The sequence below is a fragment of the Anguilla anguilla genome, chromosome 8 (assembly GCF_013347855.1).
Source record: "Anguilla anguilla isolate fAngAng1 chromosome 8, fAngAng1.pri, whole genome shotgun sequence".
Lineage (NCBI taxonomy): Eukaryota > Metazoa > Chordata > Actinopteri > Anguilliformes > Anguillidae > Anguilla > Anguilla anguilla.
In genome coordinates this window covers 40,333,357-40,355,743 of record NC_049208.1, presented here as the reverse complement: position 1 = coordinate 40,355,743, position 22,387 = coordinate 40,333,357, and the positions used below count along the sequence as shown (strand labels likewise).

The 22,387-nt window shown below is 50.4% G+C and overlaps 1 protein-coding gene across 4 annotated transcripts in view; it reads right to left on the bottom strand.

Annotated features, from left to right (window-relative positions):
• Positions 1 to 230: 230 nt before the first annotated feature.
• LOC118234317 (protein tyrosine phosphatase type IVA 3-like) overlaps positions 231 to 22,387 on the bottom strand; it is a 53,843-nt gene continuing 31,686 nt past the window's right edge. For 3 of the 4 annotated variants that reach the window (XM_035430757.1, XM_035430759.1, XM_035430758.1), the window contains 5 exons: positions 11,466 to 12,026; positions 10,963 to 11,055; positions 5,554 to 5,684; positions 1,630 to 1,704; positions 231 to 1,297 (listed from right to left, as the gene is read on the bottom strand). In XM_035430757.1, coding sequence (XP_035286648.1) covers positions 1,180 to 1,297; positions 1,630 to 1,704; positions 5,554 to 5,684; positions 10,963 to 11,055; positions 11,466 to 11,570 — 522 coding nt within the window. In that variant the 5' untranslated portion in view covers positions 11,571 to 12,026 and the 3' untranslated portion in view covers positions 231 to 1,179. Of the gene's footprint in view, positions 1,298 to 1,629; positions 1,705 to 5,553; positions 5,685 to 10,962; positions 11,056 to 11,465; positions 12,027 to 13,233; positions 13,592 to 22,387 lie in introns of those variants that run through there. The other variant, XM_035430756.1, reaches the window with a different exon arrangement.

The window sequence follows — 22,387 nt, the reverse complement described above, 5'->3', positions numbered from 1 at the left end:
GTCATTCTGTGTTTCCTGGACATGGAGTTAATTATTGTACTGCTCAGACAACAATTGTCCACTAGATGGCAGCAGTTTGTTACTTCAGGCCTTTTCAGAAATCAAAGTGGACCAGTGAGCAAAACCAGCTGATGTGATGCTGCTGAAGATAGACCAACTCAGAAACCCCTTTAATAAATTTGCCCTAATTCACAACACAGCCACACACTAAAGAAAAAAAAACCCACAACTGAAACAGTAATCTTACTTTATTATTTCCATATATCAGAAGTGGCTCTCTTCCAAGGCAGACAGAAATCAACAGGAAGTTCCCTCCCACAGTCAGTAGCCAGCCGCAGGTGACGACAAATCACGGACAAGGATGACAGGAGAGCTGTGATCTCAGATTGTCTCTGAGACTCGAGGACAGCCAGCTGCGCTGAACACCCACCCGCAGTCCGACACTGAGCCACTGGGGTAAACTGTCCTAATCCTGTAGTATCTTGTGCAAAAACATGTGAAGAGAAAAATAAATCTATAGAAATACACACACGCCCCTTCCTCACCACCACACCCAATAATTAGATCCCCGCTCGATACATCACAATCCCCATGCCCCAAGTCCCACTCTTGGGACAATAAGAAAGGATATGTTGAGGAGTGAACTCTGATACATAAAAAAAAAAAACTCGTGACGACTGCGGCGGCAAGTTCGTGAAAACGGCCATCCTGGCAAAGCGAGAGCAGAAGTGAACACACAGACGACAAAAAAGTCCCGCTAATTAATTTACCCTATGCCTGCTGACCGCACACGGCGGCTAACGCAGGCGCTGTGAGTTAATTAGTCCGGCTAACGCAGCCACTGCGCTCGCCCGCAGGCGGAAGGGTCTGTGTGATGTGGCGGGAGGCGCGTGCGACTGAAGGACATCAGAAATGCACGGCGGTTCAGGTTAACTTCGGCAGGCTGGTGGGGTTAGCCAGCACTCACGATTAATTCATACAAAATAAAAACGAATTCTAATTCTAATGGCCGGTCTCCGGCCAGACCTGAAACGAGGAAGAGTTTGTCACACTTCCCGGGAGTGCTGGGAGGGAAGCTCTTCGCTTCAAATCCAGAGTTCGGAGTCAAAGTGCGTTGCGGTCCGTTATCTGTCCGTTTACCCAAACAACCTGCCGAATCTGTCGGCGGGAGACCGGGAGTCACATGATGCAGCACTTGCTCTTGAGGAGATGGGGGTCTTTGTAGCGCAGTCTCTGTTTGGGTCGGTACTTCTCCAGGTATGTCAGCTGTTTGCTGTTGATAGCCCCCCTGCGCTTCCTGCAACAAAAAGGCATAAATTAACCAATAATCAAAAAATAATTTTAAAAAATATGCAGAAGTGTTGCTACATACATTCGCTTTTTAAAAGTAAACGAATTCAGCTTCTGTTGGCACAAGCGCGGACTGGACAAAACCAAGTTAAGACGGCGGAAGATGTTCGCGATAATTACATTCTTGAACCACAAGGTTTCCTCTTACAACCAACTATCTAAAAAATTCAATGTACGACGTAGGCTATCTTGTGTGTGAATACTCCTACAGTGTTCGCTGCCCACAGCTCGCGGATGCTGCTACCAGCCGAAAGGGCTCGTCGCGCGCCCTTTACTTACTGCCTGATGAACTGAATGGCGTCCTCATACTTCATTCCGCTTTCGATCAGCGCTAAGGCCACCAGCACAGGAGCCCTGCAAAGAACATGCCAGGTAAGCGATCGGCGTTGTGCAAGTAAACAGCATTTATACAGCAAATAGCGAACAGAGTGGGACAGGCCACGCGCCAATCTGGCGTCAGCAGCCATTTGGGTCCAGTACCACCTTCTTTCCCGGAGTGTAAAAGAGCGCTTTGTCTCTTATTCTTAAGTATTATAAAGGCTTCCAATTCCCCTTACTCGATTGAGAATGCCCTGAAGCATCATAAACAAAATCCATTCAGAGTAACTAAATGAATGGTAAATTTATTAACGTAAAGATGGCATGATGTGGCATACACAAGGAATGGAAAGAGACTCATGCGGTAGTCCGAGGCGACAGAACAACAGGTGGAGTGATCCATGCAAAATAGAAAGCCACGGACGTGGAAGGAACAGACATAGTTGAACTTGTGACTGGAGAAGGACGCAGAGTTCAATGTAAATCTGGGTTCGCTATTTATTTCATACCCAACTGAACGGACACAGCCTATGGCATGGCATTCAGAACTGTGTTTTTATACTAACTGTTTGCTGATTATGGATTGGCCAAAAGAGGTCCTTCTTCCTTTCAATGAAACAAATATAATTTTCATATTATAACCTATCTGAGAATAAATGAGCAGTGATTAGCATAAAAAGAAGTTGATTGCATGACCTGCAGCCATGTTTGGGAGACAGAGCTCCTTATTAACATGGCTTTTATAGAACGTGAGATATGTCAATGGTTCTCAACCTCGGTCCCGGGGGCCCACTGTGTATGCTGATTTTCGTTCCATCCACAATTGCAATCCCGGAATTGTAACAAGCTCTTATTTTTCCTTAATTAGGTGCTTCTCATGTCAGAGGGATTATTTGCCCACTTAAGCCACCTTGTGTCAGAAATAGCTATGCGTGCCATAAAGAATAAAAGTCCCATAATCACATTGTGCTATATTGTAGACGATTACGTAAAGAGGTTAAAAAAACTTTTTAACTAATCAAAATGAAGACTGAGGCAAATCAACAGGTTCCTAATTGGGAAAAGTGTGGACACCTGGCCACTAAATCTAATAATTTGACAGATAACAAAGAATTCAAAAACAAAGAAAATGATAATGAGTCATACCTGTATTGTGCTAATTAGTTTAAGGGAAATATTATGCACTTAAACACATGAGTTCAGCAACCTAATTAGGAGCCTATTAATTCCCCTCGTTAATTTGACCTGTTAAAAATGTTGCCTCTTTTTAAGTGATTGTTTGCAATCACTTAAAAAGCAACACAATGACACAATGGGATTTCATTCTTCATGCCATGCATAGCAGTTTCTGACATAATGTGGCTTAAGTGGGTAAATCATTCCTCTTAACACAAAAAACATCTAATTAAGCAAAATGAACAGCTTGTTAAAATTCTGAGATTGCAATTGTGGTTGGAACGAAAACCAGCATACATAGTGGGCCCCCAGGACCGAGGTTGAGAACCACTGAGCTGTCACATCAGCTCTCAGCAAATGCTTTGACAAGTTCTTAATATCCATGTGCAAAGAGGACAATCACAAATGAAGTATTGTTTAGTCAAATAGACTTCCTTAGAATACCTGACACATCTAATAAAAACATCTCTCCCGGTTTTAGCTCAGTCAGCCCAAGTAAACATATGATTGAACAGATTTAGGCATTGAAAGGAAAGTCGCAGAGTGACCTAATCCTTGCAAACCACACCCTAATAGCGTTTTTGACCAACCGCGACTGATTATTAAGTCCAGTGTTCAACGTGGTAGGGACTGCTTTTGCTCTCGAAAAGCAGTCAAAAGCGTTTAGTAAATCTGGCTCTTTGACAGCTGCCCTGCGTCCCAGAGCGACAGCGCCGTCCAGTGCATGCGAACACGGGGTTTCCTGCGGGCGGAACCTTGCGCGGGGCCCCGCGGCACAGCGAGCGCTTCTTCTGGGGAGTAACGAGCGAGCGGACTGTCTAAACGGAGGAGCTGCGGATCAGAGGCGGCGGCCTTATGGCCTCCGTGTGACGACAGGTCAGGGAAAAGAGGCGGGGGGGGGGGGACTCCAGAGTGTTTTCGGTAAAGCCAGCGGCCTGCTGTGATTGGCCGCTCACCCACGCGCTTATAAAAGCCAGAGGCTGCCCGAGGCCCCGGCGCGGAGCGGACCGGACCATGTGAATCCAGGCAGGCCCGGGGCTTAACTGCAGCCGCGTCTCCCGTTTCTGCTTCCTAATAAGGACCGAGAAGGGGAGAAAAGCGCTGTTTTGTCACAAACTCGGGAGTCGTTTCATTGTTTTGGTTTGGGCTCTCCGCTGGGATGGACACGCGAGAGCTCTGCAAAACCATAAACATCTCAAGTTCTAGGAGTATAAAAAAACAAAAAAAATTCGCGGACTCGGCGAACACGTCAAAATGTGCTGACGCACAGTGGTCGCGGTTCCAGGGTTCAGGGTACTTAAATCCAAATATCTTCACATGGACCTCCCCCTCCCCCTCCCCACCATGCTGACAGCAAGTGAATGTTTCCCATCTGAATATTACGAAAATAAATAAAGCAGAGTAGGGCTGGCACCCTTTCAAGGGCTGTGGAAGGGTCCCTAAGGAAGGGCGAAGTGCGTCAGAGATGGGGCTCTACCAGTCCGCGAAACGAGGTGAATGTGGCGGGGGCGGTGGGGGGGGGGGATATGGGAGGGGGTAGCTCCATGTTATGTCCCGACTGCCCAGCAGCTAATAAAAGGGACAGCCTCGTCCAACTGGCCGGCCTCCTCTAATAGCCCCATCTAATTACCGCTTGCACGAAGAGGAAGGGTTCCTCCGGTTATAAATAAATATCGGCGAGGAACAGCAGATTCAATTAAACGGCATTAGGCAGCTCCGACGGGGGCGGATTTGGGCACGACCAAAAAGGGTAGGGGACACTCACGCGTTTATAGGGCACAGAGAGTGGAGGCTGATAAATCCTTTCCTGTTTTGTCTTCAGCACTCACCCAGTGCACGTCTAATTAAGAACAGGGTATTACTTTTACTGCTGTTACTGCACCATTAGCAATAGCTGATTTTGGCGTAGCGTCTTTGTTTTAAAGGGAGTCTAACGTTAGGAGAAGATGTGCAGACCGGGGCTGTGAAATGTACTGAGCACACAAAAGAGGTGTGAGCACTTGGGACGTCACGTTGACAGTGTTTGGGAAGATAGGTGGATGTGAGCGTGCTTGGGAAGTTGGGTGGGGATGTCCGGTAGACGAGTGTTTGGCAAGCTGAGTCCGCGAGCAGCTGGGTCTCACTCAGTCATGTATCGCAATAAAGATTCGCACCACTGCTTCCCTGCTTGGGATTCTGGGTCAATGAGTGAACCGCGGGACGAGTCAGCGAGTCAGTGAGTGAGTCAGTGAGTCAGTGAGTGAGCAAGTCAGAGAGTCAGTGAGTCCGTGAGTGGGAACCTACTGTGCCCTACAGGCACCCTTGGCCACAACCACCAGAACACAGGTGCACCGAACACGATGGAACCTTCTACACATTCTGTGTGATTCATGAAAGGTGTTGGCAACGTCTCTAGAAAAATGTGAATGCTTTTCAGTTCAGACTGTAAAATCAATTTTTAAGGTAATGGTATGTGGCCTTGGTAACTAACGTCTATCAATGCGAAAGAAACATGGCAGTAACTTATGAAAAGCCCCTTCCATTATTATGTAATACATTTTAAACAGAGGGGACGCTCAGTTATACAACATGCCTGACAGCCTTTGGCAGAATGTGTGAGCTGGTGACCCCCCTTTTCTAGAATGCAAGGTCAGGCCCCTCATAAGCTGACCCAGCTTCTCAGAGTGAACCACTGCGAGTGCGGGGGTGGTGTGCTGGCCTTCCACTCACCGTCCCAGGCCCGCCACACAGTGCACTGCCACACAGCAGCCGGGGTCCTCGCAGAACTTGCTCCTCAGCAGGCTGAGCCAGTCCTCCACGATTTTGGAAGGAGGGGGCGCACCGTCGTCAAACGGCCAGTCCTGGGGGGGCAGAGGAAGTGGGGGGGGGGGGGGGGGGGGGGGGTGAGCTTGGTCCCAAAAGGAGAGAGGGAAGGCGTCTGCTGCCTCGCTACTCCCGAGAGACATTACAGCCGCCCTCACACAGACACTGAAGTACACACACATACAGACACGAATGTACACACACATACAGACATGCCTGTTTATACCCTCACACAGACACATATGTACAGGCACGTACACGGGCACATACACCGTCATGTACTCTCACACACGCGTGTACGGTCACACAGACGTGTCCGCACATACAGATGCACCCACATACGCACCCGCACGTACACAAACTTGGACGCATACACACCCACACGCACACACACCCCTCCCTGACGCACATTCACTCGCATAAACACACACACACACACTTGCAGAAAGACAGACACAAAACAGAGTGAAATCTTCATAATGATCTCCCTGGGGGTGTTGGCACACTCCTGTCTGGAGCCTGTATGTCTAATGGCTCAGGTGCACACATGCATGAACCTGCGACAACACTACAAAACCCAAACAATAAGGCAATCTCAACAAGTATTTTAGTCTATATTTAGACCTACAACCTTATTCCTGTGTCTATATTTGCTAAATAAGACAAAAAGATTGCCAATAAGGTGAGACAGTTTAACTGATTTCAAGGTTTGTTAATAGGGCTATTTCCCTTGACAACCAAATGTAACTTAAAACAAGCTACTATTTTCTGGATTGTAATTGTCATGAAAAGATTCAAAGACAGACTTTTTCAGTTGTACTTATTTTCCCCATACTTTTTCACATTCCAACAAAATCCATAGCAGCATAAGACTTGACAAAGTGGTCCAGCAAACAGCCTGGAAACAGGAGCAAAACGCTCATCTGCAAGGAGCCTCTTCAGACGGGCGCACGCGCAGCAGCACGGGCTGCGTTCAGATGCTCTGGGCACAGGTGCGACAGCCCTGACAGCAGAACACACACAACACACTTCACTCCCGTCTGCTCTTTACTCCTGTCTGCTCAGCTCCCCATATATAATACCAAACTAGGCAGAATAAAGGGACGGCACAGCAACATTACCGTTGGGGTTTAATAGGTTTTTAGACTCAGAAACGTTTGGGCACAGCCCTCCTCAGCTTCCAGAGCACGCTGTCTGAGGGAGGCCGAGGGCCTGAGCCTTTGTGTGAGTTAAATCTGAATGCTAATGTTTGTTGTGCTGCCCTCAAAAAACATAACTGCCAAGGTGGGAGCCTCATATCCTCATCCCATCATCTCTGGCTCTCTGCTGCTCGTCCTGAGGCACCGTGGGATAGGGTCTGACCCCCCCCCCCCGCCCCCCCCCCAACAAACACACATGCACCACTGCAGTGGGTGTCCGTCACTTATTGCCAAACAACGGGCAGTTGCCTTGGCAACGCCTCCCAGGGCCCCCGGGGGGCGGGGCCTGTAGCCGGGTGTTTAGCGTTTAAGGCCATAAAGCAGGACGTCATCAGAAGCGAGTCCCGGTCCGGCCCTGGTGAGGTCATCCCAGGGAGAGCGGGCGGCGCGGATCCTTACCGCCTTTTAGATTTCTCCGACGCTCGGCCAGGACCCGCCAAAGAGCGGGGCGAGAGCGAGGCACAGCCGCGGCGTCAGAGCCACCCTGGGCAGCCGCCGCGCTCGACAGCGTCACACACCGCCACCTTACTGCATTAGCTGTGTACAGCCCCCAGCCTGCCACGCACGAGTGAGACTTCCTGTCCAAACGCCTGAGCTCCCGCATAAAGCCCTCCTGAATGCCATGGCTGCGATATTTATGTTTTCTTTAGAGACTTTCAGCTGTGAAAGCCTGCACTGCAACCAAAGCAACAGAGCAGCCCCTGAGACTGCAGGGCCCTGGCAAACAGCAGAGCTGTGATAAACAGCAGCACCCTGGAGGAGCCTTTCACTGTGTACCACACACCAAGGGAGAAGCCTTTCACTGTGTACCACACACCAAGGGAAGAGCCTTTCACTGTGTACCGCAAAGCAAGGGAGAAGCCTTTCACTGTGTACCACACACCAAGGGAGAAGCCTTTCACTGTGTACCGCACACCAAGGGAGAAGCCTTTCACTGTGTACCGCACAGCAAGGGAGAAGCCTTTCACTGTGTACCACACACCAAGGGAGAAGCCTTTCACTGTGTACCACACACCAAGGGAAGAGCCTTTCACTGTGTACCGCAAAGGAAGGGAGGAGCCTTTCACTGTGTACCACACACCAAGGGAGAAGCCTTTCACTGTGTACCGCACACCAAGGGAGGAGCCTTTCACTGTGTACCGCACACCAAGGGAGAAGCCTTTCACTGTGTACCGCACAGCAAGGGAAGAGCCTTTCACTGTGTACCACACAGCAAGGGAGAAGCCTTTCACTGTGTACCGCACACCAGGAGAGAAGCCTTTCACTGTGTACCACACAGCAAGGGAAGAGCCTTTCACTGTGTACCGCACACCAAGGGAGAAGTCAGACTGCTCTCCAAAATCCCATTCTGTGCTTAAAACATTCTAACTCATGCAACCCTTAAAGTGGCTTTGTTATTCAGGCAGGACTGTAACTCCACACAACAGAGCTGCTGCTGCTAACAAGCCATAGTCAGGGTCCAGAAACTGAAACACGCATCACAGGTTTTGCCCTCCCAAATAGCAGTAGGCCATAACACCAAAATCTATTTTAGTTATTACTATCATTTATCAATGTAATGTTATTAGTATAATTTCAAGGAATGAAATGCATTAATATCTCCTGTCTAAAAGAAGTTTAGGGACAAAAAAACAAACATTTTAAACAAATGAGGCCCTGACAGCGGAGAAAATCATGAGCTGCGCTCCCATGTCTGCTGCCCATCCATTTGGTTCAAAATAACTTTCAAATCCACCGGACTTAAGAGGTGAGCGGACCCCTCCCTGTCTCCGCATCTGGAATGCCGCCAGCGAGCTCTCAGATCCACAGAGCCCGGGGGGGGGGGGGGGGGGCTGACGCGGGCGTGGAGCGAGGGGGGGGGGGGGTGGTGTCCGCCGCGGGGAGACGCCTCCGCGTTTCTCAGAATCCCGTACGGGCCGCTCCTCAGGAACCGGACGCCGCTCGGACGGACATGCCTCTGCTGCACCTGTCCCACATCAGCGTACGCGCTCTGCGCCTTCCCGGGCCTGGGGGGGGTGGGAGGGGGTTACGCGTCTCCTCGGATGCCCCGCTATGCACGTCTTCAGCAGGATGCCTTAAGGCTGCAAACTGATCCGGTCTGGCTCACGGAAACCCCCAGAGCACGCGGACACCATTCCCAGTGTTGTACCGAACGGGTCAGCCACACCAAGCCTTATTTGTAAACAAACTAATAAAAGTACTCTGGTTTCGGGTTTGCACACAACGCCATTCTCTCGCTATAAAGTGGCAGGGCAGCGTAGGGGTAATTCATTTGTACAGCTCTGCAGAAGCAGGGCACTTCAGATAAAGCACCCTGCTCAAGGGTAAAACTGCCATTACTGCTGGGGTAGCAACTTTAGGGTCTCCCTCCTGCTCCTTAATCCCCTTTCCCACATGCAGTCAGAGAAGCCAAAAAACAAGACCAGGTCAAAACCTAGTATATGGCTGAACCAAACAGGCCGACCAACGGAATGGTGTAACTTCATCAGTCACTCAGTCACTCAGTCACAGACATTTGCGTTTATAGGGCTGGCCCTGCTGTTGCAGTCCAGCCAAAAAACACATACAGTAAAACAAATACAAAATCCACCATGGTTGAACGCATACATGGTTCAGTGGCCAATGAACAGGTGTTTCCAAGTTGCTGGTTTCAGTGATAGTGCTTCCCAGGTAAGGGTGCACAAACAGCCATGTCTCTGCCCCCAGAGAAGAGCAGCTGTGGGAATTCAGAAAACACTCATAAAAAAAAATTATTTACTGCCTGGATTTCGGGTGACACTGTAGTAAAAATGTATTGATTTCTACTGAAAATTCGTCATTGAAACAGGATAAGTCCAGGGGGCTATCGCACAAGAGCCTTTGCCAGAAGTCTCTTGGCTGTCCCTCCTGCTCCTCCCTCTCCCAACCACAACCCGGGGATCGCTGGCAGCAACCTAATCCAGCGGGAAAGGGCACGCTGCATGCTCCAGATAACGCAGGGTCATAGGTCACAGGACTGTGAGCAACAACATGGCTGCCGTGGCCGCTCCCCCTCTGAGGCGAACGCGGGGAAGGAGCGCGAGCGGGGACGAGAGCGGAGGCCACGGCGAGAGAGGCGGCAGCTGCGCGGGCCTCGTTCGCCGGGAGACCGTCCGGCTCCCATGGCAACGGCGCAACGGTTGACGGCAGAAATTGGAAACGGTTGCGGCCGCCCGGAAGGCTGGGGCCGCGCCGGAGCAGGGCGGGGCGCCTCGGCTCTCCCTCCGCCGCTGCTGTCACTCTCTCTCTCTGTCTCTGTCTATCTGTTTCTCTCACTCGCTCTCTGTCTCTCTCTCTCTCTCTCTCTCTCCATCTTTCGCTCTGTCTATCTGTTTGTCTCACTCGCTCTCTCTCCGTCTCTCTCTCTCTCTGTCTCTCGCTCTCTCGCACTCTCCCCGGGCTCTCCTCTAAAAAAATAACAAAACCTTTTTATTTTTTAAACAATGCCTCGCTCGCTGCCAAAGCACTGGCACTGGAAACTGACTCAGTGCTTATTCCGCTGTCTGTGGCGGGATGCTACCAATTACAAAAAAAACAAAAAAAACAGGGCTTTTTCACTTGGGGGGACGCTGGGTTTGGGAGAAATAGGCCACTGAGGGGGGGGTAAGATAAACCTTTGATCCTGTGAGCGAGCGGGTGCCCCAGTGAGTAAAGACACAGGCCTGCTCCCCGCCCGTTTCCTCTCAGCGACCGCTCCACTTTATTAACTCCATCCCCAGACGGCCGCTGCCAGTGCCCCGGGTCTCCGGGCCCGTCTCAGAGGCGAGCGGCCTGTAATTGGGCACAAACGGGTCGTCTGGTTTCTGTTCAGGAACACGTTTCAAAGCCCCCTGCGCCTAAACGGGCCGCGTGCCTATCCCAGAAAGCCTCACGTGGGTGTGGCCCCTTTTCATGAAGGCTGTCTCGTAAAGAGGCACAGGAAAGCGTGGTCTCAGCCAGGCGGGGCAGGGCCGTCAGGCTCCGCGCTCTTGGGACCCGCTCATCCCTTTCCCCCTCTGAAACCCCTCCGCCAGTCACACAGCCAGTCAGCTGGGAACGCGCTCGCGTGCTACGGGAGGACGCGCATCTCCACGGCGACGGCTCGTCGGCCTCTACTCACCACCACGGTGATCCCGTCCTTCTCCAGCGGGGTCTTGTCGTACGTCGTCTCGCACACCCTGACCACGGTGGTGGCGCCGTACTTCTTCAGGTCCTGCGAGAGGAAGAAGTGATGCCGGGGTTAACCGCGGGGAGAGGAACGCTGTCCCCAGCCTTCCGCGGTTTCGCCCTGGAAAAACGCACGGTCTGACACAAGAGAAAGCAGAAAGCCCTCGCCGCACGTGTCTGCCGCTGCGCTCCCCTCGCTGTGATCTGGGCCGAGCTCGCCGTCGGCCGGGCACGTGCGTTTTCTTCACCTGTGCCGCGTGACGGCTGTGCTGGGACGGGTTGCCATGACGACGGGAGATTCGCGGCGGCGGCTATCATTAAAACCTTTTCACGGCGAACTCTGCGCGCATGTGAGCCGCGCGACACGTGCGGCGGCTTCCCGCTCTCTCTGCGCTCAGACCGCTACCGGGCGAGCGAGGCTCAGGCAGAGCGGCGGACAGAGCGGCGGGCGCTCACCTCGATGAAGGAGTTGAGGGTGGAGTTGGTGGGGTTGTGCGTGATGAGGAAGCGCATGTTCTTGTAGCACACCTCCACGGGGGCGGGGCGGTTCATCCGCGCCATGACGCCGCTGTCCGCTCGGCTCCACAAGCAAAAAAATGTAAATAAAAAAATCCCCCAAAAGTGCTGCTCGCTCACTACTCGGACCCCCCACCCACCTGGCCAAAGTTGCCTGGCTTGTGTCTTTTCGCCCCTCCTTAAAAAAAGTGCAATGGGACCAGGCGTCTCCTGCGGTAGACGGTGGTCACGCGTCCTGGCTCACAGCTCGGTGAGGAGGAGGGCCTCGCTGTCGGCTGGCTTGCTCTGGCCTGGCCAGGCGCGCGTTACCCCATCGGCGGCTTTGGCGAGACCGGCGTGCGGGAGGCGGGACCCCCGATGACAGCAGGCGCCTCTTGGCATCCACAGGTCAGCGCCGGGCGCGCATGCTGGCCGGACTCAGGCGCTGGGATGTTGGGCGTGGCAGTAGTCACCACTGCCTCGCAAGAACTCCATCAACGTCCCGCCAGCCAAGGTGTGGGTCTACAGGGGGGGAAGAGAGATAGAGAGAGAGAGAGAGAGGGAGAGAGAGAGAGAGGGAGAAAGAGGGGGAGAGAGAGAGAGGGAGAAACAGGGAGAGAGAGAGGGAGACAGTGGGAGAAAGGAAGAGGGACAGAGAGAGACAGAGGGAGAAAGAGAGAGAGAGGGAGAGAGAGGGAGGGAGGGAGAGAGAGAGAGAGTGCGTGGTGAGATGCTGGGGCTGAAATCGGTCGGCTCTCACCGCCCGGGGGGGGCAGCCGCTGCAGAAGACAAACTCCAGAAATTGTGCAACCGCAAATGACGGCTGGATGCTAAATCTTCGGGGGGAGACAGAAACAGCTTGATCTGTTTAATTCTTTTTTTTTGTTTTATGGCGACTTCAAAGCCTGAAAGCCTGGTGAAATCAAAGAAACATGTCCCGCAACAAAAGACCCTTAAGCTATCAGTGCGTAATGAAAACCTGAATTCAATTAAAACTAACACTGCTGTGCAGCTGCACCAGGGCAGAGCCCTACCTGTCAGCAACAGACAGAGTTTTAAGGAGGACGCTACTTATTGCTGGACTGAGAAAACAATAGATTAATGTCAAGAGAAAACAATAATGTGTTAGAGCTGTTCAGCATCTGTAAGTTGGGTATGCACTTGTATGCCAAAAGCAACATCTTTACAGATTGTACAATTAGCTGCGCTGCAACATTAGTGGAACAGCAGCTACATGTGCCTGTGCTTCATTCTCCAAGTTCAGGCACCATACATCATAAAACAGAAAAACAAGCAGCCCTGTACCCGTCGGTAAATATTGCATTCACAGGAGCAGGGAAGGTAAATCTGTTTTTGCAGATATATATCAGATCTCTAACTCCAGGAAAAGAAAACTACAGTCATAAGAATGCTCATAAATTTAGATTCCTACTCACACGCTGCCTGCAAAACTTTCCCAGTGCAGGGATGAAAATAGCAGACGCAGACCCAGCTCAACGCCGAAGCTCACCTCCGCTGGTTTTGCTACTCGATCCCAAACTAATTTGAGCCCTTTTCTCCGGCGCGAAATCGGCGTCTCCCGAAGCGCACCGGCACAAAAAGGAACTTCCGCGGCCGCAGCGCTCGCACGTGTGCGGGTCACGCCGCCGGTTGCCTCGGACCCCCTCTCCCACCCCCTTCCCCCAGTTTCCCCCTCGTTTCCCCGCACCCCGGCCCCCGCCGCCCTTACCTTTGTGGAACGCCGTGCTCTGCTCGCGAATAAGCCTGCAGCCCCGCGGGGAGTCGCGTGGAGCAAACAGCCTGTAGCGCCGACGCTAACGCTAACGCTAATGACTCTCGCTGCTCTCAGCCGGCTGAGGCTGCCCTGGCTTGCCATATGACGCTGACAGCACTCGACTGCTCGTGTCACAAACAAATGCACCCTTAACGCTCTCAGGAGCGCGTAGAGCCCACCCCCTCTGTGGATCTGCGGCATGGGATCGGTTCACTGGAGGGGGGGCAGGGGGTGGGTATTCCTTTCTGCACAGCAGCCTGCTTCTGCTGGTGGAACTGGAGGTAAACAGTCCTTGCAGGACTAAACTGGATCATACCAGCAGGAACGGCATTAGGCTCTGGTGACTTTAATCTTTCCATAACCCCAACTGATTTCTTTAAAAAAAAAAAAAATTTTAAGCCCTTAAAGTTCAGCCTTATTGACACCTATGAAAACAAAACTACATTTCTCATGGCACAGAACAAACCACGGAAAACATCTGATCATTGTATGTGAGCCGTGCCTAGTTTTAGGAGTCTGCCTTGTTACAGATCTTCACACATTTCTAACTGTGATCAAGTAAGGACTACAGGACACTCTGAGAAGTAATATACCTCCACAGCACCAGGCTGGTGGAAAGCAGTAGTGTGTTCTTCCCCAATCAATCTGAGTGGAACTGGGAAAACATCAGTCCCACGCTGCCACACAAAGCTCTAATTTTGCAAATGCCCAGAGTCTACACAAGTCATTTCTGACTCGATTTTTCTCCAATGTCTTTTATATTTGAGAATATTTTCATGAAATATGTAATCTTGGTCGAGAACAAAATTCACCTCAGTGGGAAGAGTTACTTTTGCTAGGCACGGTTTCAAAGGAGGAGAAAGATCAAGCTGAAATGTACTGACTGTGCAGCCAATCTCACGGAGCGCTTTGTGAAGGAGAGCTGAAATTCATCATTGAGCCGTTGGGTGGGCCAGGGAATTAACTCCTAAAATGGACGCTGTGTCCTTCTGATGCACAACAGGACAGCACGAGAAGAAAGATGCTAATTTGTGAATCCCTTCATAACAGAAACCAAATCAATCAAATTAGCTGGTGTTGATTAATGGTAGGTGATGAAACAAAATTAGCCCCTTAAAACATCACTGTTCTTGTGATTAGTTTAAAATTGCTGTTTTGTACTAAAAACTGAACTTCCTGTCCCTTGGCATCCTGGGTAGGTGAATCTTATTTTAATTCACTACATTTGCGGGTTGCCATTACAATGACATGAAGAACTTACCATCTTTTAAAGTTGCACATTCAGATACATCCAGGGTAGGTACATTAAAATTACGGTATGGTCATAAATAAATCCCAAAAATCCACTCAAATGTGTTTAATGTTGCAACCATTAGCTGCATGCTAGTTGGCAACCATTTTGCACAAGAACAATGCTACTTATTTTCCTACCCACTGTGCTACGCCCATTTAGCCAAATAAATTGGGGATGGTTCAAACGATCAGACAGAGATAGCCTCAGAATTTAAACAGGACACAAGAGCAGTTATCGCTGCCCTCTAATAAGACAAATCCACCAACTGAGGGGCAAGGGTCACTGCTTTTTCCGCTTGGCCTGCAGAGGTTTCCCCTTTTTGCCTATGCATCAGAAAAAAGATTTTCACACTTATCTTCTACATATAGAAGCGGTTGTAGCATTGTTGTCGGTTTTGGATGCGCTTCACTTCCGCTTCCATTTAAAATGCAGTTCTAAGGGACTGTCCGTCTGTACACCGCTTCCTAGAACGCTCACTCATGGAATGAACCCATGCTAGCTTGAGAAAACACAGCGACAAGAAAAGACCATGGAGGGTTTTCACACCGGCACCAGTTGTGCTTGACGTTTGCACGTGACTGGAAGCTTGGAAAAGCTCGCCCGTGAGCCAGACGCAGCGGGTCGGGAGGAGCGTCGCAGATGAACAAACGGAGACGATGCAGAAATGCGTGCCAGGACAGAATGTAATAAACGGGGGGGGAGGTGACGTCACAGAACGCCGTCCCCGGGAGACGGTGCTCAGCGATCCCGCCGCAGCCGATAAGCCGGGGTGTTAATAAGCGCGTTAATTGGCAGACGATGTTCTGGGCGGCCTCGCGGGCACGGAAGGGCACAATTGATCACAGAGAGACTGGCGTTTAGCACCTGAAAAAAAAAAAGAGTAAACAGCTTGCGCTGTGCTAGCAACGGCACACCTGACGTCCGCACCTTGGGAAATCTGCCTGCTATTCGCCATCCAAACGCACTTTCAAATAATATTTTCATAATCTTGATGTGAAATGCATATATTAATCGAGCTCTGATAATAAAGCAGTGTGCTCAAGTCCTGCGTCTTCTAAATGAGACGTGACTGAAAAGGGCTTATTATTGCGAGTGTCTCTATTGGAAACAGGCTTGTTTGCTTAAGCAGTCGAATGTCTGTTTTGTGTTAATTTTGCATCGCGCATTCAAATGACGTTTACACTCTTTCCATACTATATTTGATGCACTGAAACAGTCTGTCATTTACTTTCGAAATATCCAGTGAAATACCCAAATGGCAGTAAATGGTACACCGCCTCATCTCATTTCGGGCATAAAGTAACGCACTAGTAGCCAAACTAGAGACAGACTGTAAAACAAGTCACACCTGTTTGGAAATAGCGGAACCATATTGCACTCATTAAGTTGATCTATTTAACAATCTCTCTTATCTAGAGAGCACCATAGATTAGTGCATATTAGATGGCTATATAAACACAATCGCAGATACAAAAGAATATATGCAAAAGGAAATGTGCCATTGTGCTAGGCAGAGCTGTAACAAACACAAGACACCCTCTGCACAAACCCTACAGCTCGAGGCACAGGCACGGGTTCCTCCGGGTTGTTTTCACTCGAGCGGCTTAATACTGGACTGATGCCGTGGCAACAGGCCACTCTGGCTTCACATGGCCCCGATCCCATGATGCAATAGTGCGAATGACCGCTCGCATAATCATGCCGCACAGCTCCAAACTGTGCAGGGGGTCTAGAGTTTGAGGTCTGCCTTACACTTCTGGAAAACTTCACAGAGACAGGCTACTGAAATTAACACTAGCTCCCAGTAAAAATTTTTTAGATTTTATTTATTACATCTCTATAAAAACCAGCCATAGTATCAGTATTTCGGCCTCAGACTATGGCCGAAACGTCCATCAGGTTTTTATAGAGATAGAGTTGAATAAAATATAAATATTTTTACTGACAGAAAGAGTGGCGCCTGTTCATTGGTCAATGCTTCATATATTTTATTTTCTGGCTGCACCTGCTCACAGCTGATTTGAGCATTGTTTCCTCCTCTTCTGTTGAAATGAATCCCCATCCGAAGCAGAGCTGCCTAACCTAACGGCCGTTAAAACGAATAGCGCTTCACGCAGGATATCTCAGACTGGCTGCGACCGCCGGGGACCCGCGAGTGACGTCAACGGTGGCGTTAAGTCTAACGAGCGGGAGACAGGCCGTGAGCTTTCTGCTGGGATTTCTCCGCTTTGAAGAGCGCTGTCGGAGCTGGGTGGTGCTGTCGGGGCATGTCGTTATGCAGGGGGGTGGCTCAGCGAAGGGGTCCCGCGGGGGGGGGGGGGAGGGGGCGGCGGGTTGTGCTGCCACCTCAACATGCACAAGCTCCCGCAGCTCTCAGTCACACGGGCCCGGCGGGACACCACATCCCCGCCGCTGATTTATTTAGCTATTTTCATTTTTACATTTATTTTTATGTCGGAGTGACGACGGTCGCCGTGGCATCTAAACTCCGGAGGCTGACAGCGCGTGGCTAACAGAAGCCCCCCCGTGGCCGCCCTGGCATGGTGAGCGGAAACGCAGGCCTTCAGAAACCCAACGGGGATCACGCATCCTGTGCATGCACTACGGATCCTGAACAATCAGAAGCATTCCTCCTGACTAGGAAGTGTGTGGAGCAGGTAAACGCAGAGGATATGACAGAAGGACAGAACTGACTCAAACAGAGAAGAGGAGAACGTCAGCGTACTTGATGACTTGGTGGCAAAAAAAAGTCCTTTTAAAGAATTGTTTGCGTCCATTTGCTAGTCCAACATTACTTACATTTGCTATTTTTGTGTGTCCACTAGAGGCTCACATTACTGTTGACCAATGGTAATGTTAGACAGCACCTGTGTTACCAATTAGCTTTCGTCATTTAGCTAGCGGGTCCTCTCTCTGTGTTGGAAAATGGGCAGGGTTCCCAAGTTATTGACCACAGTGGGAAGCTCATTCCTCCACCAGGGCCCCAGAACAGACCAGTAAGTCCAGGCCTATGGGGGGGGGGGGGGGGGGCAGGCACCCATAGGCACCAGAATGGAAAGGTCTGGCCGGTGTGTTGGGTGTGATGCACCTGGACTAGGACCAGAACCTGGACCAGCACCTGGAATAGGTCCTGGACCAGCACCTGGACAAGGACATGGACCAGCACCTGGACCTGGACTAGGACCTGGACCAGCACCTGGACCAGGACCTGAACTAGGACCTGGACCAGCACCCGGACTAGGACCTGGACCTGCACCTGGACCAGCACTTGGATTAGGACCTGGACCAGCACCTGCACTAGGACCTGGACCAGCACCTGGACTAGGACCTGGACCAGCACCTGGACCAGCACCTGGACTAGGACCTGGACCAGCACCTGGACTAGGACCTGGACCAGCACCTGGACCACCATCTAGAGTAGGACCTGGGTTGAGTAGGTGGTGAGGAAGGCAACGATTTACCGTCACACATGCTCACATTCTATTGAGTTCATTCCACATAATCCTGTGTTAAAGAACCTTTTCAGTCATTTAAGGTTTGATTTATTTTAGATTACGGTCATTCCAGATAATCCTGTGGCAAAGAAGCTTTAGAGTTACTTGAGATTTTAGTTATTGAGCTGATGTAGCCTACATTCCACACAATGGCAGCTGTTGTGATGGGTCTCTCAAAGAGTCGAATGAGTTTTAAAAAATGAAAATGAAATAATTAGTTTCATCTTTGTATCCGCTTAATATAGTACAATATACTTAGTACATTCATTCCCATGATCTCGTAGAAACAAGCCTAATTAATGCATTTTTAAGCATATTACACAGAAACTTCTGTGTAATGTGCTTATTGCTAGTTATATTTTAGTGTCACCTCTTAACAAAAAAATAACAATACTGTTGCCCCTGTCCTGCGCCCCTCTTCCCGCGTGACAGTTCAGTCGGGGTTAGCCAATGGGCACTTGGTCATGGTTCCGGGAGGGCGGATGGAATACGAGGGGCGGAGCCTAAACCCGCACGTCGAGTGGAGGGGGTCTGCGACGGACAGCCCGGGCGGACTTGTTCTGACACGGCTCCCCTTGAGGCACTTCAGCGCAGAGTGAGGAAGGGCCCTTTCTGGCCCGCGCTTCCCTAAATCTACCAGCAGCAGCTGCTGTTAGCGCTGCTTTACGTGAAGAGGGCCAAAGACAACGCCGGGCCCGCTGCGTCCGAAACAGGCTTTTTCGGAAACCCGAGAGGTCTCGATAAAGTGGGTCTCACCCGGGCTGAGAGCCATTTTGAGGGGTGATTATTAAAGCAGTTTCCATGAGAACCAAAGGTTCTTAAAGGTCTGGAAACGCATCATGTGAATTTAAGATGGAAAAAAAAAAACCATATAAAAAATAATCCCATCAGAACGTTGTCTCAGAAAGCTACATCCAAGCCAAGTAGCACAATCTCTCAGCTGCTGTACACCAGTAATAAGATCCTATAAAAAAAGGTCCCCATAATCCAACACAGAAGAACGCAGGTCCAAGAACTGTTTGAACCAGTATTTATCTTTAGATGGTGATATTCATTCGTTTTCTTGGAACATTTATTTTTATTATCTGAACTTTTGAAAACTTGTTGATGATGTCGATGACTAATGATGTCGCCACGCGTTCATCCGTCTATGATCTACCTAAAGCACTGCTCAGATTGAATCTCTTTAATGTGGTGCCAAGCATGGGGCCTTCTGCCATGTGCCTAAAGTAAGGCATGGCGGAGAGGGTCTCCTCGCGCCAGAAGGAAGGTCTCCTCGTGTTTTGACATGCGGCGGTAATGCTGAGTGATGAGACCACGTGGGCACGGGGGCGCGTTGAGCAACTGGAAGGTCACGGCGGCCAAAAACAAACAGGCGGCCGCGGCGCGGGGCGCGGGACGCGCCAGAGCGGGGAGAGAGGGGAAGGCCAGGCCTCCAGCACGGGTTACGCAACGCCCGGACCCGCTTTATCCGGGGGGGCGAGCGAGCCATCGTGACCGGCGCGAAAGGGCAGGGTCCCCCGAAAGGGCCCCGGGGGGTCATGGGGTGGGTGGTGTGGGGGGGGGGGAGGTTTGGGGCAGGGAACTGCAAGCGCTGCAGGAATCCCTGAAGTGACAGGGCAGCTGAAACGCCCCGCGGCGCTAGGCTAAGGGCCTGGTTAGCGCGCGATGCGACCGCGGCGCTCGCTCGCGCCGAACGGGCTCCGCGTCAGATGGACCTCTTCGAGAGAGCCGCCGATGCCGGCGCTCGACGCTGCGAGCCCTTGTGATCAAAACCAACGCTTGCTCACCATCTCCAGTTTGCAGGGAACTTGTTTGACCGATTAAAACTTACGTAACCCGACCTTTGAACAGGACCTTTCTGGGGCGTCATACTCCAAATGCCACCACACAAACAAGCCGCCTGCTGTTTCCCCTCCTGTTTCCCCTGTGCAGATGACTTTGGAGGCATGATCAGTCATGACTGCTAAAATAAAACTGCAAACTACCCAACTTAAAAAAATAAATAACAAAATAACACTTCGAAGAAGTGCCTGCCAGCTGGAAGAACTGATGCGTTTCGTAAATTTCACAGCTGCTCTAACACACACACACATGCACACACACTACTGCACACAAAAAGAGAACTGAAGTAGCCGCCGGTCAACAGGCTAAGAGGAGAACACCACAGGAAATGTCTGAATAGGACAATCTAAGGTCTGCCATGAACAATAAGAAACTGTACCCTCAGTATAATCAACACTAGCTATTATGTTGTTATGCAATGTCTATTTAGCTTCACATGCATGAATAAAAGCAACAGAAGCCAGTCTTTTAATGAAAGGGTCCACTTTGAGTCTCAAGGTCATTTGCAAATGCCATTTGCTTCAGCACAAACAGAAGTCAAGCACTCCTACGCTTTCACAACGAAAAACGTTTGTGTAGCTCAATCATGAATTTGCACCTAGTCCCTTTACGACCTAGTATTTCCAAGCTAAAGAACAGCACACATTGTGATTTTTTAAACGGTGAATTTACTGTGAAGAGTCTCAACACAGAGATGGAGTCCGATTTCAGGGCAACTTCTGTGGTCTAAATTCTTGAAGGTTTAAACAGCTGTGAAACAGATTAACTTTTAATAATCTGAGTGGCTGTTTCCAATAAAACAGGGTGGGGAATTGAGACCGCTCCCTTGGCAATCACTCCCTTGGGTCTTTTAAAGATTCTCGTTGGGGGGGAGGGTAAGGGGTGTGGTGCACAGATGAGCAGACCACCCCACTACAAGACATGATATCGCAATAATCACTGTGCCTGAAACAGAGTCCCGTAAGGTCTGCGCAACGGTGTCAGTGCGTTTTCCACCCTAATGTGGCTATCGACGCAATGTACGGTCACTTCCCATTGGTCAAAGACCTTTTACACTCGTCCTATCAGAGAAGCGATATCTGCCTCCCATTCAGAGCGCTGGGGCTGTTCAGAGTGGTGCATCAGCTGGGGGAAATTGGCATGGCGATGAAGACTGACGGTTTATCAACCCAACCAGCAGGCCTCCACAGGACACACCACCGCACATGGAGATCCTTTTCTAAGCAGAATGCTCGCTTTATACAGCTTCGGTCAAACCTGCAGGAATACAGCCGTCTTTAACAGAAACCGAACTCCCAGATTCAGAGTGAAGGCCGGGGGAATCGGACCGACAGTCCAGAAGAGCTAACCACGGCAAACCAGAAGGGGCAGAAGGTTCTCTCGACGGAGGCGAACTGAAAGCGACCGTCAGGTTCCGCTAACCTGGCCCCGCCGGGCTCTGCCGCTAACTTGGTCTGCTCAGAGCATTCCACAGGTCTGAAGTTCAGAAGCAGAAATGTCAGGATAAACAGAGCACCGGCCAGAGGAACTTCAACGTCGACGGTTCCTGCTTCATTTCCTGTAGATTATGCCGAATGTTTATAAAGCACATCGACTTATTCACCCCCCCTGTGGCCCAAGAGAGGTCTGAAGCCATTTCCCACGTTCAGAGTCATTTCCAGAGGGTTCATGCGCAAAATCATAAAAAAGGCCAAATGAAATTTCAGCTTTTGAATATGCCCATTTGGCTTATAGTTCAACACTTTAACTCTTTCCAAATAGTACGCAATTTGTGTTCTACAATCCACAGAGTAGATGGAAAGCCATGTTGGGAGCCACGCTATTGTATTTTTCGAATGGAAATGGAAATCTCCTCCACACAAATCTTTACGTCTTGAGGCAGGAACTTGCCGTTTCTCTGTACGCTAACTCTGAGCGCCCTCACTGCTGCACTCAAAGCGCCACTTCCTGTCAGATCGAGCGTGGCGGCGGCCAACTCGACGCGCAGGGAGCGGCTGATGCGGAACTTCCACAGGATGTTCGCGGCGTTGCCTTCACAGTTTTGCCCACTGCTATTTATACGTGTTACAGTAACGACTGCAGAAACATTTACTGTAATACTGCCAACAGACTCGCAAACATACCAAATACATTTACATTTTTACAGCTTCAGGTTTCTAAGAATTGACTTGTAGCACTAGTAGCGCAGTGGGGTGGGTGATGTGTAAAACTGTAGCCTAGGTTACACAGTTCACACAGCATAAGTACATGAGCCAAGCAGAGAAATGTGATACAGTCCAAAGGCTACAGCAGGGATACAGAATAAAAAAAAAACTACAATCCCCATATAGATGCATGTTATTAGCTGTAGCTCACTTTCAAATTGCTGAGACCGGCTTCCTGGGGCGTGCCAGTTCCCTTCGCTGACCTGGCTTCCCCTCACGCTGGCTCATTCTTTTAAAATCACCCCTTTGAATGAAACCAGTTTCCCTTCTGA